General features: G+C 42.9%; 1 protein-coding gene across 1 annotated transcript in view; it reads left to right on the top strand.

Moving 5' to 3' along the window:
• The window catches only part of RFX4 (regulatory factor X4), a 166,884-nt gene that overhangs the window by 51,478 nt on the left and 91,909 nt on the right, over positions 1 to 23,497 (top strand). The window contains exons 3-4 of the mRNA XM_032645833.1: positions 6,751 to 6,811; positions 22,067 to 22,190. Coding sequence (XP_032501724.1) covers positions 6,751 to 6,811; positions 22,067 to 22,190 — 185 coding nt within the window. The remainder of the gene's footprint in view (positions 1 to 6,750; positions 6,812 to 22,066; positions 22,191 to 23,497) is intronic.

Genomic DNA, 23,497 nt, shown 5'->3' with positions numbered 1-23,497 from the left:
CATAAGTTATGATTCTCATGTTTTAGGTGAGGGCCCTCCAACTTGGATGTGTCAAGTGACTGCTTAGGTTCCCACAGAGTTAGGGGCAAAGCTGGAATTCAAAGCCAGGTCGGCCTGCCCTCAAAACTAGTTCTCTTACCAGCGGTTGGTATCAGAAATGGGCCCTAACAAAGTTTAGTTGGGGAAAAGAAAATCTGACACAGTAGAGACGGGTATCCCCTGAATGGGAGACACTGTGGTGGAATCCCAGAATAGGGAACTTTTCTGGCTCCAGGCAACGGACCATTTGCCTTTTCCCTCCACTAGGAGTTTTCTCAGGCTGCTTGCTCCCCCTGGAGTACCCCTGCCCTCAGCATCCTTCTCTCAAAGTCTGACCTGTCCTTGTAAAGGTGACTGAGTAAAACAGGTTACAAGCCAGGATGTGCTATGTGACCCTCATTTATTTTAAGTTATGTGTGTGTGTGTGTGCGTGCTTGGTTGTGAAAGAGAACATTGAAAAAAAGACTGGAGGTAAATAGGATAAAGAGTTGACAATAGTTTGTTCTATTGAGAGGGGCTTGTATTTCCAGAGATTTCTATTTTCCCTATGTATACTACTATGTATAAATAGATAATGAGAACCTACTGTATAGCACAGGAATTCTACTCAATGCTCTGTGGTCACCTAAGTGGGAAGTACATCGAAAAAAGAGGGGATGTATGTGTACGTATAGCTGATTCACTTTGCTGTACAGCAGAAACACAACACTGTAAAGCAATTATACTCCAATAAAACTTGAAAAAAATATTTTCCAAATTAAAAAGCAAATGAACATGTATTATCTTTGCAAACAGTAAACAAGGGTGTCTTTTAAATTCTGACCATCTCTTCACGGCCAGCTCAAATGCCACCTCCTATTTGGAGCCCTGATGTCCCCTGCTGTGTGTTTGCCTTGCAGAGTCCCTGTCGATGCCGTTGTGTTTGCCCCTGTAAACCTTCCCGAGCAGAGAGGCGGCCTCCCTTGCCTGCTTCCCACAGTAGATCCCAGCTGAACAGAGTCGCTCCAAGGCCTCCCAGCCAGAGCAGCCCAGGGCAGCCTTTGCCATGCAGCTCCTGCACTGATGTTTTCCACCTCTTAGCTCTTATGTTCATTTCACTCAATCCTCCCTAATATCTTTCCAGGTAGGCATTATTATTACTGTCAGTTTAGAGACCAGAGACTGTCTTAAAGATTGAACGGGATTACTAGATGTCACACAGCACCGCTTCAGTGCCCTCACTCCACTCCACCGCTTGACCAGGACCCCTGCTGCAGCCACCTTGCTTCTGGGAAGGCTGCCTGATCTTTCAGGTCCCCATGGCTTTATCTGTCCCCCACCTTCTCCACCCTACCCCTGACTTCATCCCACCTTCCTTGACACCTGGTTCCCATCTCTGGCCCACTCAGGGCTCATCTTACTTGTGGCTTCTTCTCGGAAGCCTGTCTTGACAGGCGCTGCTTTTTCATGCAGTCTGGGTTGGCAGGATCCTCCTTGCCTACCCACAGGACAGCATTTATCACTTCTTACTGAACTTGGCCTCTCTCTCTACTGTTTGTCTTTCTCCTTCCCCAACCAGACTAAAGGACAAGAGCTTAATTTCTTTATTCTCAGTGTCTAGCTGGCATACATTAGGTATTCAATGAATTTTTGTTGAATTAATTAATATGATCCCTTCAATAGCCCTTTAAAATGACCAGTTTTACAAGTGAAGAAAAGTGAAGCTCAGAGGTTGAGGGGTTTTCTCAGTCATGGCCAGTAAGGTTTTAAATTGATTTTAGAATATAGATCTTTTGACATGTAGCCCACGTTGACTGATGTTTTGAAATTTGAAGAAGCAGAGAAAAAAAATACCCTGCCAATTCTGGGGGGGGGGGGACAAAAATATAAATCATGGGCCAGCATAAGCTAGAAAGAGATATATTTAGGTTGTTTATGTGTTTTTTCTTGTTTTAAAAAATGCAATTGATCTTGTTTTTTAACATAGCCTTTCAATTATTTACTTAGTGTAATTCCTAGGACTTGGGCTTGTTAGGCCAAGTGACTGGATATTGTAGATAGCTCTCAGTATCATTGCAAAATTACTTACCAAACCACTGTAGCAGTTAACACTACCTTCAGAGAAATGAGAGAATGTCAGTTTTTCCATTTACACACCAGCACTGGAGATGATTATTTAAAATTTTTGTTGTTCTCAGAGGTATAAAGTTGTACCTCATTATTATCTACTTTTTATTTCTTGGTGAACAGCTGAGGTTGAGTATTGTTCTTTGTGTCTGTCTACCTACATTCTTATGGGACTCATGCTCCTTTTCGTGCTTTTATTTTTAAGATTGTTGAAGACAGTTGTGGAAAGCAGACTCAACTATTTAATTAAGTGTGAATGGAAGGCATTGGCTGGAGGGAACACAAAGATGACTAAGATACCATCCCTGCTTTCTTCTTTTTTTTTAAGTTGAGATATAATTGGCATACAAGACACTATATTAGTTTCAGGTGTACAACATAATAATTTGATATTTGTACGTATTGCAAAATGATCACCACAGTAGTCTAGTTAACATCCATCACCACACATAGTTACAGAACTTTTTTTCTGGTGATGAGAACTTGTAAGATCTACTCTCTTAGCAACTTCCAAATATGCGGTTCAGTGTTGTTAACTACAGTCACCATGCTGTCTACAGCATTCCCATGACTTATTTATTTTATAATTGGAAGTATATACCTTTTGACTCCCTTCATCTGTTTCACCCCCCACTTCACCACCCCCTGGCAACCACCAGTCTGTATCTGTTCTTTTTATCTATGAGCTTTTTTTTTGTTCCACATGTAAGTGAAATTATATGGTATTTGTATTTCTCTTACTTAATTTCACTTAGCATAATGCCCTGAATATCCATCATTATTGTTGCAAATGGCAAGATTTCCTTCTTTTTTATGGCTGAATAATATTCATATATTTATATAAAATATTTTCTTTATCTATTCATCTGTCATTGGATGCTTAGGTTGTTTCCATATCTTGGCTATTGTAAATAGTGCTACAGTGAACATGGGATGAAGATATCTTTTCTTATTAGTGTTTTCATTTTCTTCAAATAAATACCCAGAAGTGGAATTGCTAGATCATGTAGTAGTTCTATTTTGAATTTTTTTTTTTTTTTTGCGGTACGTGGGCCTCTCACTGGTGTGGCCTCTCCCATTGCGGAGCACAGGCTCCAGACGCGCAGGCTCAGCGGCCATGCCTCACGGGCCCAGCTGCTCCGCGGCATGTGGGATCTTCCCGGACCGGGGCACGAACCCGTGTCCCCTGCATCGACAGGCGGACTCTCAACCACTGCGCCACCAGGGAAGCCCCTCTATTTTGAATTTTTTGATGAACCTCCATGCTGTTTTCCATAGTGGCTGCACCAATTTACGTTCCCACCGATAGTGCGTGAGGGTTCTCTTTTCTCCTCATCCTCACCAGCACTTATTTCTTGTCTTTTTGATAATAGCCATTCTAAAAAGTGTGAGGTGATATCTCATTGTAGTTTTGATTTGCATTTCCCTGATGATTAGTAATGTTGAGCATCTTTTCATGTACCTATTGGCCATCTGTATATCTTCTTTGGAAAAATGTCTATTCAGATCTTCTGTGCATTTTTCAATTGGATTATTTGGCGGGGGCAAGGGGTTTGCTATTGAGTTGTATGAGTTCTTTATATATTTTGAATATTAACCACTTATCAGATACATGATTTGCGAATATTTTCTCCCATTCAGTAGGTTGCCTTTTTGTTGTTGTCGCTGATTTCCTTTGCTGTGCAGAAGATTTTAAGTTTGATGTAATCCCACATGTTTATTTTTTGCTTTTGTTGCCTTTGCTTTTGGTATCAAATCCAAAAAGTCATCGCCAAGATGAATGTCAAGGAGCTTACTGCCTATGTTTTCTTCTAGGACTTTTATGGTTTCAGGTTTTACATTCAAGTCTTTAATTGGTTTTCAGTTAATTTTTGTGTATGGTGTAAGATAGTGGTCCAACTTAATTGTTTTGCAAGTTGCTGTCCAGTTTTCCCAACACCATTTATTGAAGAGACTGTCCTTTCCCCATTGCATATTCTTGGCTCCTATGTTATAAATTAGTTGACGGTGTGTGGGGGTTTATTTCTGGGCTCTCTATTTTGTTCCATTGATCTATGTGTCTGTTTTTATGCCAGTATTTTACTCTTTTGATTACTATAGCTTTGTAATATAGTTTGAAAACAGGCCTCCTTGCCTTCTTAAGTAGGATCTTCTTAAGTAGGATATGCAAGTCAGAGAGATGGATATGGATATGCATAGAAATAATGATCCAGATGGCTAAACCATTCGACTGAAAGACAAGTAATGGGGTACAGAAGAGCAGAGTTAGGATTAATGATTCCTGACTTGGAGGCTTCGAAGAGGTGGTGTTGTCTATTCTAAACTGGAAAGGATGACAAACATTTAGAAGTAACTGCAGGTTGACAAAGCAGCATGAACAGATGTTGAGCCCAATGATGTATTGGGACATTTTGTCCCTGAGAACATTTAGGGTTAGTGTTGTACCAGTTAACATGGTTTTGGAGGCAAGGAAGTGAATACCCAATGAAAAGAGGATTTATTAACTCAGAAAATTGTATTATCTCATAAAGAGGCAGCAGTTTTTAGGGTTGGTTAATCAGAGGCACATCATGACATTCAGAATCCCCAGGTTTTCCCCCTTTTTCTCTGCCTTGCTTGGCATTGACTTTGTCCTCAGGCTGCTCTTTTCCCAGTTGAAAGTTTGCTGCTTCACTCCAATTATCTACTCACAGCTGTGTTCAAAAGCAGACCAGACCAGTGTGTCTCTTCTGTTTCTTCCCCTCCTCCCTGCTCCTTCCTTCCTTCCTTCCTTCCTTCCTTCCTTCCTTCCTTCCTTCCTTCCTCCCTTCCTCCCTCCCTCCCTCCCTCCCTTCCTTCAGTTTTGGAGGCCAGAAATTCGACATCAAGGCCCCCATTCCTTTTTGTTACAGAAAAATAACTTTCCCAGAAGCACCCAGAGGGCTCCTTCTTAATCTGATAGGCCACATCACCATGTCACATGCCCCACCTAATCCATCAGGGACTAGATGACATAAAATTACCGTGATAGATTTAAATTAATCAGCAGTCATCTCTCTAGGATTTGAGAGGGGATAGCCCTCCCTGAACACATGGTGCCCTTTAAATTGGGATTCTATTAATAAGGAAGAAGGTGAGTCTGTACAGTTGTTGAATGAGCAACAGCAATATCTTCACAGTTTTTATGAGCAGACATTGTAATCAGAATTATACCAATACAGATAAGCTTTCATCAAGAAAATATTTTCTGAGGGTAACTTTATTAAGCTACTTCATTGGCAGTATATTTTACTTTCTTCCACTTTCATTTTAGTTTTACTTAAATTATTTTCACGAGTACAGATTCTTTCCCATATAAATCTTATACCACAGATTTATTTCGTTGACTGTTTTACATGTTCTTATTAAATTTTGTTGATTATATTTATAGGTTTTGACATTATTTTCTTTTGAGACTGTTATTTGTACCAGTTTTCTTGGGTCAGATTTTGTGGGTCAAGAAATTTTATTATTTTTTTATTTATTATTTTTTTTTTGCTGCGCCACGCGGCTTGCAGGATCTTAGTTCCCCTACCAGGGATCAAACCTGCACCCCTGAAGTGGAAGCGTGGAGTCCTAACCACTGGACCATCAGGGAATTCCCTAGAAATTTAATTTTATGTTGATTATTTCTATCAATAATCTTCATTAAGAATTGGATGCAACTAATTAAATCTATTTCTCAGTTAATTCATGATAAAACTGTGAGCAGTTCTTCTTAAGTATGCAAAGATGGATCTGTTGTTCAGATTGCTGTGTTGCAGAGGTCTGCCAAGTAGAACCCCACAGACCAAACCTGGCTTGACACCTGTTTTCGTAGGGCTGTAAACTAAGAATGATTTTGTAGATGGATATTTGTAATCTGTTGGATGAAAGGGAATGTGAGCTTTGAACCCCAATTAAGAAAAATGTTACCCGCTCCCCCAAATTAATTTCATTTTTAATTAATAGACCTGTATTACAAAAATTATAATCAACTAGTATTATATTTTGAATTTTGTCAATATGGAAATGGAATTTGTTTTCTCTCTTGTTATATAAATATGACATAATATTTTTGATTTTGCTTCTTGGCTCCCAAATCCTAAAATATTTACTAACTGGCTCTTTACAGGAAAAGTTTGCCAACCCCTGTTCTGTTGTATTGCTAACCGGATTCTTCTGAACACTTACACTCTCCCTTCCCTACACTAACTGTGCCATTGGAGTTACAAGAAACAAATAGTGGCGAAGTCAGTGTGTTCTTAGGGTCAAGATCATCGTATCAAATGTCCAGCTTCAGTTGCAAACATAGCATGTTGGGGGAGTGCAGTCCTATTGTTCAGTGATGAAGAGAGATAGCTCTTCAAACTGTAACGTATTATGTCAAATAAAAATACAAATTGATATAAGAGTTTTCCGTAGAAGTCAGTTTCTCCTCTTTTTTTTATTAAAGTGTGATAAATCTAACATGTTAGAAAAGCCAAAATATCATTGCTTTCAAAGCATCAACATTTGAGGGCAACGTAGTCTTTTGAGACTTGGGAGAGCTGAAAGGCCTTGTATGTTTTCCTACTGAAGTTCACTCCTTTTTCTTTCATTTAACAGATGAGGAAAAAGAAAATAATAGAGCATCCAAGCCCCACTCCACTCCTGCTACTCTGCAATGGTAAGTTCCATTCTGAGCAAGTTCTCTCTTGATGGGAAGCTCATATAGCTATGTCTTCCTACAGACAGGACAGCATATTACTTGGATATTTTGACATTGTCATAATAACTTGACATCCAATAGCCCATATGCAATCAGTTTAATTTGTAATTATGTATAAAATACTCAGATATAGACATGAGATTTGAATTTTCATATTTATTTTATTTGGGAATAGATTTTTTTTCCATCATCAAAACACTGGCAAGGACTGGATTCTACATGGATGTTATTAATTGATTTTAATAGAGTCTATTATTTTAATAAATAATGTTGCAGCCAATTATAGAAACATAGGTCTGTTCACTCCTACCAATGAACTCTTAATAAATTAATAATTTATTGCAACTATACTACATTTATTTTAACATTAATACAAATTATCTACTTGAGTGGCTCTCCCTTTAATATTTGGAATTCCTGGACTTGATGTTATAGTTAATGATGTTGTTTAAGTGTTTGCACCCATGTTTGGTATTTACAGGTAAATTCTCCTCTAAGAGTTTTACTTAGAAATTATGTTGTAGCTTTGAACACCAAAGCTATTCTATACCTGAGACTCACCTCTCAGAAGAACTTGTCAGTTAAGGGCTATTACCACTCTAGTTCAGCCCAGCAAAGCTGAAGGAAGTAAGGAACAAAGGGGAAGGAGAGAGAAGTGGGGAGGGGAAAGGAATGAATCTACTGTGTGCCAGCCTGCATGCTAGGCACTTTGTATACATGCCTCATTTCATTCTCACAATTCTGAGAAGTTGGTATTGTTATGCCCATTTTACAGATGAGGAAAATAAAGCTTAGACAGTTAAATCATTTGCCTGAATATACACATAGCCATGAAGTGGCAGTGGCAGGAACCTGGCTGGGTCACTTTAATTGCAAAGCCTATGCTTTTGAAGAAAGGAGGAGAAAAATCAGGAAGGATGGAGAAGAGAGACTAGATCAGAACAGGAAGCAGATTGGCTTTAATGAGCAAATCATATTAGATTCTTCTGACTAATCCACCCACAGGTGAGAGGAAAACAACATTGGGAGAAAGCATTCACAAATGTAACTCAGTCTTCTCTAACAAGAGTCTCAGTAGTCAACTTGTTTTGCTACAAGGATAGCAGAGGCTGTGTTCAAGAGCTCCATTTCCAGCCTTTTGGCTTGTTTCCATCAGTTTGTCCCTACATTCTTTTTCTCATTGCATTTGCTGCTTTTTGCTTTATTTAAAATTCTACTTTACTTCCCTGGTCAAATCTCTTCCTGCACTCCTTACCCCCAAATTATGGTCACACAGATTCTCATAACGCTAGCACACTGAATGAGGCATCAACATAAAAGAGTTTGGGGGTGAGAGTTTCTAGAAATGCTAGGAATCAACAGACACTCTTGCTTTAATAACCTGAACATGTCATACATTTCAGAATAAAAAATTTGAAAGGGACTAGAAGAAAATCACCTTGTTCATGTCTGTTTTTCTGTCATCCTCTGACATTTGCCTGGCAACAGCAAGGCTGTAGATAGAGTAATCTCTTAAATCACACTGCCAGGAATTAACTCCCAGCTCTGCTTTTCTAGCTGTGTGACCTTGGGCAAGGTCCTTCACCTCTCTGTGCCTCAGTCTACCTGTAAAATAGAGATGGCAGTAGTATTTACCTTATATCAGGGGTCCCCAACTCCCGGGCCGTGGACCGGTACTGGTCTGCAGCCTGTTAGGAATCGGGCCACCAAGCAGGAGGTGAGCGGCAGGTGAAGCTTTTTTTGCCGCTCCCATCGCTCACATTACCGCCTGAACCATCCCCCTGCCGCCCGCCCGTCCATGCAAAAATTGTCTTCCATGAAACGGGTCCCTGGTGCCAAAAAGGTTGGGGACCACTGCCTTCTGGGGTAGTCACAAAGAGGAAGTGAGTTCGTATATACAGAGTGCTTGAACAGTGTCTGGTGTAGGGTGGGTGCTAGGTAAATCTTAGCCATGGATTGCTTAGCAGACCTCTTCCTTCTGAGTCCCACAAGGACATCCCAGAATAGGGCTTCCCTCCTTCCTGACATATGCATTGTCAGTTCTCCTTCTACTGTACGTAATTCTATACAAAATATGGGTTTTTCTAAATAAAAGGTCACATAGATCATTCCGGAAGAAATTTCATCCTCCAATTCACAGAGTTAGGCAGTGGATTTGTTTTGATGAAAAACATCTGTTTTCAGAGTCAGATCAGGTTTGAAAATGTATAAATTTGAGTATTATTATCAAAAGGCAACAAGTTGTTCAAACATCAAATTGTCCTCTAATTCCTTTTATATTATATTTTTAAGATAGAATTTTAGTTATTAATTCATTTAAGAAATGTTTACTGAGCACCTACTGTTTGCTAGGCCCTATTCTAGGCCCTGGGAATGCAGTGGTGGATAAGACAGACCAAGAATAGGGGCCGATGAGAGAAAAAGTTGGGTGATCATTTAAAAAATTATCATATTAATGATAAATAAATAAACAAGGAATGTATTAGATACGGATAAGTGCTGTGTGGAGAATTAGAACTGGCTGATATGATCATATCTCAGAGGCTATTTTAGGTTGAATGGTGAGGGAAAGCTTCCCTTAGGAGGTGATATTTAAGTGAATATTTGTATGACAAGAAGCCCTCAGACACCATGACGATGTTAAAATCAGGAAAACGTCCTAGGCAGAGGGAACATTGCAGGTCAAGCTCTCCCAGAGGCAGACTCTGAGCTGTGCCTACAGGTGGCCTATTATGTAAGGCACCCAGTATTGACACCATGAGGGTACGAGGGGATGGGCAAAGGGGGTCTCGGGCTGGGAGGAGGCTACGGTAGAGGCTTCAGCGACCTCACAGGGAGTTCTGAAGCCAGGGTGGGCCTCAGAGATGAACTGAGGCAATGGATTCAGGTTTTTATTCCCCCATCTTGCTCATCACTGCAGGTAGTTTGCCCCGAGGGAGAGGGGATATAACTTTGGTGGTTTTTATTTTTAATTGGAGTATAATTGTTTTACAATGTTGTGTTAGTATCTGCTGTACAGTGAAGTGAATTGGCTATATGTATACCTATATCCCCTCCCTGTTGGACCTCCCTCCCACCCCCCATCCCACCCATCTAGGTCATCACAGAGCACCGAGCTGAGCTCCCTGTGCTACATAGCATGTTCCCACTAGCTATCTGTTTTACACATGGTAGTGCATTTATGTCAAACCTAATCTCCCAGTTCCTCCCACCTCCCCTTCCAGCCCTGTGAGGGGGCATAACTTTGGGCGAGGCAGTTCCCATTCTGCTGAGGACAACTCCCTAGGAAGGATTCAGCCTCAGCAATCAACGTCTCAGCGGTGGGGAAGAACGCCTCAGTCCTGAAAGGTAACCTGGGCACAGACAACAGTATCCTCCACTCTCTCCAGGCTGGAAGCAGGCTGGGCTTGTTCAAGGAGCTGCAGGAGGTGGCCCGTGTGGTTGGAGCATAGCCAGCAAGGAAGACAGCAGTACAGATGAGGTGGGGGAAGGAGTCAGGGGAGTATGTAAATAGCAGGGAAGAAAAAGTAGGACATTTCTCTAAACTTAGGGATAGAGCCATGCTTAAAACCATGGTGGAGGACATGTGACATCCTATATCAAGTTCCACATGAGTAAACTTTTTTAGACTAGACTTTCAGTATAAAAACTTTGTCTCTCAAAAGGAACTGGATGCACCCTCCACTCTACAAGGGAAAGTGATATAATTTATACCATATGTCCCCTCTTTGCTCTGGCTGCCAGGGAGTTCAGAGCGAAGTCTGATATTTATATACTTTTTTTTGTTTTTGTTTTTTGCATTACGTGGGCCTCTCACTGTTGTGGCCTCTCCCATTGCGGAGCACGGGCTCCGTACGCGCAGGCTCAGTAGCCATGGCTCACGGGCCCAGCCGCTCCGCGGCATGTGGGATCTTCCCGCACCGGGGCACGAACCTGTGTCCCCTGCATCAGCAGGCAGACTCTCAACCACTGTGCCACCAGGGAGGCCCTATATACTTTTTAATCTCTTTCCTTTGTCTAATTTTCTTCTTTTTGTGTTTATTTTGTTAGCTGTTTAGAAAAAGGCAAGGTGCAAATAAATTCAACAAATACACATTTACATTTAAATTTTATTTTATTTACGCAAAATGCATTTCCTTATTTTAAAACGAAAACATTACAGATAAGGTTAAAGTCCACCTCCTCCAGAGCAGCGCTGTTACCAGTGAGAAATATGTATGTGTGTGGGTGTGTATACCTGCGTGTGGGTGTGTATATATATATATATATATATATATATATATATATATATATTTATTTATTTATTTATTTATTTATTACTGTCCCTTGCCTATGCATTTACATGCATATGTACTGATAGAAGTTTCTGAATTGTGGTTTTTTATTTAGTATTTTCTCCTTTATAAAAAGAATACAGACATAGAACACTAAAAATATTGTTCCACAACCTGTCACACTGTCTTGATCCACAGCTTGCTTTCTCTCCTTAGTCGAATACCCCGAAGCTATACCCAGATTAGTCCCCAAAGAACAACCTCATTTTAACTGCTGCACAGAATTTCATGTAAGACAGCGGCAGAATTCAGTTCGCCATTTCCCTCTTTGACCTACATTTAGGTTGTGTCCAAATCTCATCTTTGCCTTTACACATAAAGTCCCAAAGAACATCTTCATATGTCCCCTCACACACCTGCTGAAGGGTTTCTTCTCTCTGGTTATCAGGCAGTGGAAGTGCTGGGCGCACAGAAAATGTTAACAGGATTGCAAAATTGCCCACTCTAATGGCCTTACCATTTCATATTCAGCCGAAGTATACAAAATGCTGTTTTTTAAAAAATGGGAACCTAGCTCCGCAACATGGCATCTCATCCTCCGAGGCATCTGTATCCTTCACGTTGTCCCCTCTCTCCAGGGGTAGCAGGCAGCCCCAGGAAAGGACCTTGGCCTCACCGCCAAGGTGGTAGCCACTGGCCTGATAGTGCCCAGTTCTCCCGGGACGCTTGGCTTGTTCCTGGAATTGGTTTAGGAGCTATTTGCCTCTCTGCCTTCTCCCACCTTGCCGAGAGCCCCTTCCCATCACCCTAGAGACCATCCCCACTCTAAGAACAAATAATACAACAGCCAAGCAGCTGAAAATGAGCAGGGCCACGTAATCTGGAGGCAGTTCCCAGCAGAATATTTGCCTGCAAATATCGTCAAATGCCTTCCGCCAAACACTTTCCAGCATCCTTGGTCATGAGGTTAGTAAAGCCCAACCCACTGGGGATGGTGAGCCCTGCTGGAATCCTGGCCACACAATAACCTCTATTCACAAAGAGGATTTCGGCAGGGAAAGCAGCCTGTCTGCTGTCCTGGCCTACTCGCTGCCAGCACGTGTCCACCTCCACTGCCCCGCCCTCTCACACACCTCTCTTGTTGCCAGTGTCACTCTCAGCTCCTGTGTGCCATCAGTGGGGAGACACTTCCCTGTCTGCAGTTTCCAGGGAAAGGGAGGCCCTTCCCCAAAGGAAGAGGATTGAAGACCAAATTGTCACTTTCGTGGGAGACATTTTCCTTTCTTTTGAAAAAATAAAAATGAGGCTTGGGTGATTGCTAGGCTTTCAATATTTCAAATCAATATGAAACAAAATAAATTCGGTGTTTCTCTTTAAAATGTTCTCGGAGGCCAGAGGTAGAAAATTGGGCTGGGTAGTGTGCCAAAGAAGTACGGTGACGTTTTAGACCCGGCCACAGCTGCTAGACCAGACCCACGGGATGTCACCAATACCTGACGTTGTGTACCCATTTCTGATTTAATTCTTTATTCAACGGTGGCATAACCTTATTTGCTTTCATAGTATGAGTTAGTCCACCTCACTCCAGAAAGGGAGGCTAAACATTTTTAGCTCTGAATGTAACCAGAAGTGACATATAGTGCCAATAGGTGCGACTATGTCCCGCTAGAAGTCCTCAGCCAGAGATGGAGAAAGGTAGCTTAAGCAGGACAACGTGAAGGGTGTAAATGTCTCAGAGAATGAGATGCTATGTTGTAGAGCTAGGTTCTTATTTTTAGAGAATAGTTTGTGCTGTGAGTGAAGGTATAAAATGGTAAAGCCATTTGAATGGGCAATTTTGCGTCCCATTAACATTTTAATATGTGCATCCACTCCTGGGTACTGACATGGAGAAACACTCGCCCAGGTGTGCAGGGGGACACATATGCAGATGTTCTTTGCAGCCCTATTTGTAACGGTGAAGTGGAGATGAGTAGAGGCAGGGAAGAGATGGAAAGGGAAGATTGAAGGGGGTGGTTTATGGTAGAGGATGGTGCCAAAATCCCCTCCACTGCCATTTGGGGCCACCAGCACTCTGGCTGCCAACCTGTAGCCTAGGCACCGACAGGTGGGTTAGCAGCAGCACAGAACTTGTGACACTCTTCTACTGTACTGCCTAGTTTTTGTCCAAAAAAAAAAAAAAAGAAAGAAAGAAAGAAAGAAAAGGACTTGATTAATCAAAAAGTGAACAGAGGGATGCCAGAAGCTGGCTAATTCCAGGCCTTTCTGGAGCACCAGTTTGGTAGCTTGTAGGCAAAGCACAAGATTTGGATTAGATTAGTGTAGATTCTGGTCCAGTTGAGTCATTGCAATGGCAGAAATAAATCCCTGACTCAGTCCATGGCTGAGCAAGGACCAAACTTACAGGTTGAGCCAATACCCCTGGTGTGCCAGGCTTACCCCAGCTGATGTTGCTGGCTGAGCTCACTGGATCTCACGAAAATCGGGTAGAGGAGGCAGGATTATTACCCCTATTGGAAGAGGGCAACTCAACACAGCAGATGGTCCCAGTCTCACTCCACTCACATGGGGGAAATGCCTGACTCCTTATAAGAAGACCCTCAAGCAAGGGGAGGCAGGGCCAGCGAGGTCCTAGGAGAAACACCAGGGACCCACCTGAACTCGTGTTTGTCACCCAGCAGCAAACTGTGGGCTTAATTGTTGCAGTTTAATAAAATAGATTGGGTGGGTTTTGTTTATTTGTTTTGGCCTTCTGTAGAATCCGAGCCCACATGAGCCAAATGCCACCATTTTGTACTTATTTATCATCTGGTGGTGTTCTCTCCTTGGTTCCCATCTTCCTTCTGAGAAACTGTCGGCTTCCTAAAGGCGATGGTGGGGATTGCGTCTTCTCATTCACTGCTGTATTCTGCAGTGCCTGGCGCATAGTAGGTGCTCAATAGGTAATGCTGACTCACTGAGCACATGGATGTCAGTCCCTAGCACAGAGTGAGAGCTTTAGAAGCATCGTCCCGGAGTTCATACTCCAAGGCAGGCTTTTCCCAGCCGAGTAGTTTGGGGCAAGTCACTTAGCCTCCCCAACTCTCCATTTCTTCCTCCATGTCATGGAGATAAAGTTACCCATTTGTGGGAGTAGTGATAGCAAATATCAACATCTCTGGCACAAGAGCAGGTGCTTGAAAATATAAATCAGATCTGTTAATATAAACAGGCTTTTCCTTTAACCCCCCAGGTGTTAAGATTTTTTTTAACTTTTTTTTGATCTGTGCAAAAGCCTGCTTTCCTTCCTTGCCCCCAGCCCTTGCCACACACACACACACACCTGCCCCGCCTCCTTCCTTCCACACTGTTACTGACCGTGTTCAGGTCACAGTGCTAGGAACTATACTGGCATAAATAGAAGTGTGCTTTGGTCCCTGCCTTCACAGGACTTTCAGTCTAAGATGTGAAGTGTTACCTGAATGTTCTGGGCTAATACAGAATGACACCAATAGTTACCCTCCGTTGAGTGATGTACATATGCCAGCTGGAGGGCTGAGGGCTGTGCTTGGATTCTTGTTTAACCCTCACAGCAACCTTGGGAGTTGGGTGTTGGGTATCGTTTCCCTCATTTTACAGATGAAGGAAGCAAGAGTCTGAGAGCTCAGGTAACATACCTGAGACTGTAGTGCTTGCAAGTGGTGGAGGAAGATTCAGACTCAGTGATCCCTGACTGTAAAACTGCTGTCTCTCAGTGAAGCTGTTCGGAAGAGCTGTGGAAATCCCCAGGAGGCGGTGAGAGCTCTAGGAGGAGGAGATGTGTCTGCTCAGTCAAGGTGTTTTCCTCTACAGACATAACTCAGCACTCTACATGTTATCAAATGAATGAATACGTGAATTTGTCAAGGAAGAAATGATTAAGGAGTGATCAGCAGTTGAGGCTGGGTGGAAATTAAGCACAGTTTGGTGGAAGAGAAATTTGAGCTGAGCCTTGAAGGGTGAGGCCCAGCAGAGGGGGTCCCCTCCCATGGTGGGAAGGCCAGGGAACGTGTACCGTAGCGGGGAGCGTGGCAAGATATGTTTGAGGAATGGCAGACAGTCCTGCCGGCTGGAGAGAAGTGTATGTGTAGGGGAGTGAGGCCAGAGAAGCCTGGAGAAGGAGAAGTAGTCAGGGTCAGAGAGATAGGGGGCCTTGGGTGCCAAGGTAAGGAATCTGAACTTCTGTGAGAGGCAGAGGGGAGCCACTGAAGGGTTTAGACTATTGTTTGGCTCTGATTGTTTGGCCAGATTTTTTTTTCTCACATATTTTGCAGTCTCAGATCTCTCTGATAACCTCAGTAATAAATTATGATGTTTAGCAAGTAAAAAAAAAAAAATCCTGTTTTCTTTTCTTTGGGTAAAATAGTAGAAAAAAGTTTCTGTCCCAGACATGTCTACCAGGACTCGAGGAGTGGAGGCTGGACTGAAAGCCCACGTGAACATAGAAGAAAACATACGTTTAAAATGAGAGCAGAGGGAGAAATTATGCTACGCGCTGAGACATCTGCTCTTCACTGTAAAGCGCTAATACGAAGCTTCCACCACGTGCCCCCGGATGCCGCATGCTGAAACCTTGTGAGGAGGTCTTTTAAAAATGTACACTGCAGATAATGACTCATGCTGGCTAGCGGGCCGAGGTCATTATCTCTCCATAATAGGATAGGCTCAATTCAAACATGATCAGGTTGTTAAATAGAAGATCAGAAAATGGAAGACGTGGAGAATGTTTTGGTGATCATTAAAAAAAAATAGATCCAGGTATAATGGAGTATTGTTCACCATGTCAGACTAATGATGTCCTGTAAAAGTGAGGAGGAAAAGGGGAAATTTCATCAGATATGAAGAGCAATAATTAACTGCCTTTCTGCCATGCCTTGGTCAGGAAGCTGGCATTTCAATTAGCAACTTCGGTACATGCACGGACCCTCTGGGGTTTGTAAGAAGGTTTGGGGAAAGGTGTCATGATGCTATTCCTGTAGAAACTCATCAAGCATCAAAGTTGCCCTTAACTCCAATTACGTGTCTTCACTCATAGAGCTTATTAAAATGCTTCATAGTCATAAGCCACCTAGATACCTTGAGGCAAAGAAGCTCCAGTAAGAGAAACAAAGCGTGGATAAGAATATAGTTATTTAGAAGGCTCTGGCCTTTGGCAGGTACCTGCTTAATTAGCTCAGCCTGTGTGAACTGTGACTTACACCCATACGATTCAGATATTGATAGTTTGTTGCAGCTATGGATTCATTTAATGGGATGTATTTTAAACTTGACCTTGTATTTAATCCTGATTTCTTGACCAGATTTAGTGAGCAAACGAACCATACAAACAACAAATAGAAACTGAGGCACAGGGGGCTTAAGTAAAGTAACCAATGAGGGGGGAGCCAGGAATTTATCTGGGAACCCATGCCCTTTAGCACAACATTTGGAAGCATTATTCCCGCCCCTGTAACTCACCTCCTCAGCTTTTCTTAATCGTGGGGATGGAGCCCCTTTGCACCCATCCAACCCAGTTATGAACTTGAGGGCTTCCTTGGTTGCTCCCACCCTCCTCACATCTGGCAGCATGAGACCCACAGCCTAGGTGTTATCTCTGCCCTGACAGCCACTCCTTCAATCCATGCTCCATCATTTCCTGCCCTGACTATTAACGTGGCTCCAAACCGATCTCATTTGTTCATTCATTCACTCATTCATTCTACAAGTACTACCTAGTCAGCCCCTATGTGCCAGTCTTCACTAGTACTCCTTGTCCACTCACCATAGAGGTGCCAAGGTGACCTTTCCAGAGAATAAATTTGATCCTGGCACTCCTATGCTTTAAAAACTTAACTGGCTCCCTATAATTTGAAGGATCATATGCTTTTTTTTTTTTTTTTTTTTTTTTTTTTGCGGTATGCGGGCCTCTCCTGTTGCGGAGCACAGGCTCCGGACACGCAGGCTCCGCGGCCATAGCTCACAGGCCCAGCCGCTCCGCGACATGTGGGATCTTCCCGGACCGGGGCACGAACCCGTGTCCCCTGCATCGGCAGGCAGACTCTCAACCACTGCGCCACCAGGGAAGCCCCATGTGCTTTTTATAAGATGAATTCTGAATGGTTTGAAATGCATGTTTGTTGAATGTGTCCATGGATTTTTCTGGCCAAAACCAATTTTAGAAAATCATTAGTAAATATAAGCAAAAAGCACACAGCTGGTTATGCACAAAGTTCCAGCTTCCCAGATTGTTCTTGTCTATGCATTAAACTGGAAAATATCCCACAACACAGTAGCCTAAAGAGTTGAAGTTAAGCTTTCTAAGGAAATTGCTTAGTGGCACGCTCAGTCGTCTAAGAGGAAACCTATGAGACTTGGGGGTTTTTTTTGTTTTTTTTTTTCTTTAAACGTTCTTTTAGTCTCAATCCATTGCTGGCAAATACAACATATTAAACTTTAAATTAATACTAGTTACTGTTGTTGATTACATTCTAAAATTGAAGTATAGTTGATTGACAATGTTGTGTTCGTTTCTGGTGTACAGCAAAGTGATTCAGTTACATATATATTAGTTTTCACATTTTTTCATTATGATTTGTTACAGGATATTGAATATAGTTCCCTGTCCTATACAGTAGGACCTTCTCCTTTATCTACTTTATGTATAGTAGTTAGTATCTGCTAATCCCAAACTCCTAATTTATCCGTCCCTCACCCCCTTACCCCTTTGGTTAACCATAAGTTTTCTATGTCTGTGAGTCTGTTTTGTAAATAAGTTAATTTGTATAATATTTTAGATTCCACATATAAGTGGTATCATATGGTATTTGTCTTTCTCTTTCTTTTTTTTTTTTTTTTTGGCGGCACGCGGGCCTCTCGCTGCTGTGGCCTCTCCCGTTGCGGAGCACAGGCTCCGGACATGCAGGCTCAACAGCCATGGCTCACGGGCCCAGCCGCTCCGCGGCATGTGGGATCCTCCCAGACCGGGGCACGAACCCGTGTCCCCTGCATCGGCAGGCGGACTCCCAACCACTGCACCACCAGGGAAGCCGTGTCTTTCTCTTTCTGACTTACTTCACTTAGTATGATAATCTCTAGGTCCATCTATGTTGCTGAAAATGGCATTATTTCATTCCTTCTTATGGCTGTGCAGTATTCTATTGTATTTGATTACATTATTATTATTCCTACAGCATCCTGGAAACACTCAGGTCTTCCTGTCTGAATATTTTTTTCAATCCTGTCTGAGTAACACTCCATTACCTTCTGAAAATAAGACTTTCATAGTAACTCTTCAACTCTGGAGGTTGCTAAACTCTTAGGCCAAGCCATATTCTCTTATGCGGCATGCCCCTCCCCCATGGTTCTTTCCTTTTAGATACTCCTTTACAAGCCCTCTTCTCCACTCAGACCAGTGTCTCCATCATCCAAAGCTTGAGCCACGTTTGTCTCTTAGCCTTGCTGTTCTCCTTGCCTGGAACCCCCTCCGTCTCCCATGGCAGAATACCACAGTGGTTCACAGTGAGACAAACTCTCCCATTTACCAGCCGCATGACCATGGGCAAATGAATTTCGCTCTCTGTGCCTCAGTTTCCTCATCTAAAATATGGGCATCAAATGGTTATTGTGAGATAATGTATACCCCCTGCCTGGCACCTAGTAAGAGCTCAACAGATGCTAGCTGTTGTTGTTGTTACAAAGTTCTAATTCCAGTTCATCATGAAACCTTAATCATCTGTTCCCATCTACACAGTAATCTCTCTGTCTTCCCACATTCCTCTGCACCTGTGGTTGGGAGTTTGTAGTATTTAAATATTCTTATTTCTGTGCATTATGCTCCCCACAATAAACTGCAAAGTGAACTAGGGCATAGATTGTGTCTTATGTCAACACAAGAGCCTACAGGAGGCAGACAAGGAACAGAAAATAGATTGGGTGTAAGAAAAATAGGGAGGAGTGAGGACTCTGGCCAACTCGAGGGCACATGTAACTCTGCCCAATTGTCACGCGGGGAATATGGGCCCAGTGTTGCCAGATCTCAGCCTTTTCAAAAGAAGCCAGAAATCCAGATTCTTATGTGAAATGTCCTGAATTTTAAAAGTTGGTCCAACACTGTTCAGGCCAAACAAAGACTGTTTGTGAGACCCCATTTGGTGAAAGCTGCATTTTTCAGATGACCCCCACGAGTTTGTGCATAAGCTGGTTATTTGGACCTTTGAACTCACTTTTATAGGGAAACAATACTGTGAATGGCATTTAGGGGTCCAGGCTAAACTAGACGGCTGATCCCCATTCACACCAGCCCCGAGGCTTAGGATAGTCCTAAGAAACCTAATCTCTATGTGAAACCATTTTCCCACAGGGAAATACATTTAGAGTTCCAATGTATGATGTTGGGGAGACATAGAATGTAAGCCCTTTCAGGACAGGGCCTTTGTTTTGTTCACCACTGTTTCCTTAAAGTCTAGAACACTGCCTGGCACTCAATAAATATTTGTTGAATTGAAGATTACCTGTGTCTTTATCCACCTGTCCACCATTAATCTGTTCTCCATGCACAAACAAGGGCTATCTTGCACACCATGGTATCCCCAGCACCTGTTGGGTGATAAGAGATCAGTAAATATTTGTTGAATGAATATATGACTGACACAATCTATCCATCAAACATTTACTGAATACCTGCTGTGTGCCACGGAGTCTGTTGGACTTTAAAAATGCAGAAGTGAATCAGACACCACCCCAGCCTCAAGGAATTAGGTTGCCTAGGAGGGATTGCATACACTATTTCCTGGAACACTTATAAAAATTTTCAGGCGTTACTCAGTGTTCCCCTTCCCAGAAGAGGGGGGAGTGGGTGCGACTACCTGGGATGGCTCAGCACAGGCATCTTCATTTGTCTGAGCGTTCCTCGGGTTGTTTGGTCCTCTGCGTCATCTGTGGGGTTTGGATATGAAATGATTGAACTGATTTTCTTTCAACCACATGTTGCAATGAGCCGAATGAGCACTGCCCTTTCAAGTGGGCACCTCGGGAGGCCGTGTCCTCATTCCACTTCAGTTACAACAGCGCTGGACCACTTCTTTGGCAAGTGCCCTCAGAGAAAGTTAGAAGCCACTTGAGGACATTCAATTCATTGTTTTAGCATCATGCCTTATTTTTGAACCCCTAGAAAAACAGTTGGGAGAAAAAGGTTATTCCAGTCACTTTAGCCCTCAAACTTGGTTCCAAATGACCTGGGGTTGTTTCCTAATATCCAGTTCACAGTCAGAGGAGAAGTATTTTCTATTGAACAGTGTGTGCCCCACACTCTGAAGGCAGCGGGGACCAAAGAGAAGTCCCCAAACTGTCATGTGCCCCAGCAGTTTTGTTGGAAGAGATGTTTAACCTTCCAAAGTGTCCATGACAAAGGAGCCTGATTCTTTTGGACGCCTACATTCTTTTCTTTCTTTTCTTTTTTTTTTTTTTTTTTGCGGTACGCGGGCCTCTCACTGTTGTGGCCTCTCCCGTTGCGGAGCACAGGCTCCGGACGCGCAGGCTCAGTGGCCATGGCTCACGGGCCCAGCCGCTCCACGGCATGTGGGATCCTCCCAGACCGGGGCACAAACCCGTGTCCCCTGCATCGGCAGGCGGACTCTCAACCACTGCGCCACCAGGGAAGCCCTCTTTTCTTTTTAACAGTGAAAACTTTTATATTTAGAATTAGCCAGCTGGACTCAGTGTAGATGATCCCAACTTTGTTGGCAACATCCAAAGCCTCATATTCAGGAGCCAGTCAAACATATGCCTTCTTCTCTCCATCAGGCCTGATCAGGGCGTTGACCTTAGCCACGTCAGCGTCATAGAGCTTCTTCACAGTCTGTTTAATTTGGTGCTTGTTGGCCTTGACATCCACAATGAACACCAGTGTGTTGTTTGTTGTCTTCTGTTTTCTTCACAGCTGACATGGTGGTGAGGGGGAACTTGATGATTGGATGCCTACATTCTGGTGTTTGGGTTAAAGAGGGGAAAAAAAATCAACAACTGTATCTAGTTTACTTTTATGTTCCCAGTATCTAGCACAAATTCTGGACATCTTGAGTGCCCCAAAATGTTTTATGGAGCAGAAAAGTGGATGATAATGAGGTCTAACACCTACTAAGCTCTCACCATGTGCCAGGCCCCATGCTGATGCATGTCACACATTACATCTGATTGTCATGACAACCTTGAGAGGCGGTTACAGTCAGTACCTCCAAAAGGAAACTGAGGGCTGAGGTTAAGTAACTTACCCGAGGTCACCAAGCCAGCAAGTAATAAGGCTGGGATTTGAACCCAGATGGAAAAGTTCCTACCCTGAAACCCTAACCTATAGTCATTAAGAAGGTAATGGGTGTAGAATCATATAATCCCAGTACAGCAGGGAAGGTGAGCCTAAAGGAAACAAGCAATTCACCTCCCTGCTGTGGTCATGTAACCTCCTTCAGCAGTGGGTTAGTGGCTGTCTAGCTGTCCAGCCTGTGCCGGGGCATTTGTTTACCCAGGCTGTCTCACTCTAATGCTCTTGTTAGCCAAGAAGCCCCAAGATTTTAACACCTATCAGGAATGGCTACACAGTGGGTAGCTTGGCTGAGGGGAGCACCTGCAATATCCTCTATCATTTTTTGCAGTTTGGGGGAATCTGATTCACCCAGAATGTGGTCAGGCCAATGGCAACGCAGAGGAAAGGGACTGGGAATTTGGACTGGAAAAGTGACCTGAGGTCATACCCAAAGGGACCAGGGGTCTGATCCTGCTAACCTGCTAACTCCATTCCTGACCTTAGGCAGACTTTTGTCTTCGTGGACCTTGGTTTCCCCATCTGTAAGAAAAGAGTTATTTCTCAGGTCTGCCCATCTCTGCAGGAGGACTAGAAAGAACAGATCCTTCTTTCTTGGGTTTGTTCACTGAGCTTTTATTTCCCCAGGCTGGAGGAGAACTATGAGATTGCAGAAGGGGTCTGCATCCCTCGCAGTGCCCTCTACATGCATTACCTGGACTTCTGCGAGAAGAATGACACCCAGCCCGTCAACGCTGCCAGCTTTGGAAAGGTGAGTCCAACTTCACCAGACTTTTTCCTTTTCTTCCCTACTTCTAAGTAATTTATGCACAGTTCCTAATCATGTTTTAAATCATTTAATTTTTTTTTTAGGTTACCAAAGTAAATACATTGGTTACCAAACAGTTGTTAACAGAGTAATACCAAACCAAATACCAAAACAGAGTAATACCAAAGTAATTATTAATTAATTAAATATTTCAAACAATTCAGACACGTTGTAAAGTAAAAGTGAATGTCTACCTTGAATTTCCTTGGTACTTAATTTGCAGACAGTAACTTCTTTTCTCTGAGCGGCAAATATTGAACTTGCAAGTGTGTTATGTATATGTCAGTGAGCCTGGGACAGGCAAACTGCTTGGCTTAGTAATGTGAGAGGCTTAGAGAAACTGGGAAGTGGCCTTGTATCATAGCTTGGAGGTCTGGGAGTCCTCAGCTGGGGGTGGTACTGTTTGTAATATCACTACAGGCCTGACTGTTCTCTATCCACTTATGCTAAAAATACATTCCACACTCAGGGCTCTTTCTACAAAAAATCATCACCATTGATCATTCATATTCAGCTGGCCAAGGAAGGCTATTGGAACTCAATTTAAGACTCATCATGTGTTTATTTGATAAAGATCTAGATTTTTTTACACCCCCAAAATATTCAGTTTAATTTGAGTCAATACATCTAAACTCTTTCTCCTTTTATTAGCTTCTTTTTCCTGTGTGTAACTATTTTTCCACATCGACTAATAAAAAATAGGCAAGCTTGTCCTGCACCACTATTCCTTACCAGTTTTCTGAGTGCAAGTGTAACAAGGACTGAAATGGCAGGAAGGGGTCAGTGTTTCAGAAATTCACTTTTCAGATCCTCAACAGATAAATCATCAGCAAGAAAAAACAAAGGGCAATATTAGGCCTGAGCCAACCACCCCGGAGTCTGAAACTGAGTGGCTGAGAATTGGCTCCACTCAGTAAATGGGAAGATGCTCTGTGGTGACTTAGGAAGGGAAAAATGCTTGTGTGATGGGTTAATATTCCTTCTCCAAAGTGAAAAGAATTTTTAAAAAAATCAGCGGCGAAACCACCCTTGCTGTTTCTTTCGTTCATTTCTTCAGCCGGGCAGTGTTGGCTGAGACTGGCTGTGTGGCATGCACTGTGTCAGGCAGTGGAGACTCAGAGGGATCCCGGTATGGGTCCTGCTGTGGAGGGGCTCCCAGTCTAGAGAGGGGCACTGAGAGCCTCTCAGCAGTGGGAGAAGGAAGAGCACAGCAGGAGTGTATCCCTGTCCTGTGTCTGGGATCCTGGAAC

The sequence above is a fragment of the Phocoena sinus genome, chromosome 10 (genome assembly GCF_008692025.1).
Source record: "Phocoena sinus isolate mPhoSin1 chromosome 10, mPhoSin1.pri, whole genome shotgun sequence".
NCBI lineage: Eukaryota > Metazoa > Chordata > Mammalia > Artiodactyla > Phocoenidae > Phocoena > Phocoena sinus.
The sequence above is the reverse complement of the archived record's forward strand: the minus strand, read 5'-3'. Positions and strand labels throughout refer to the sequence as shown.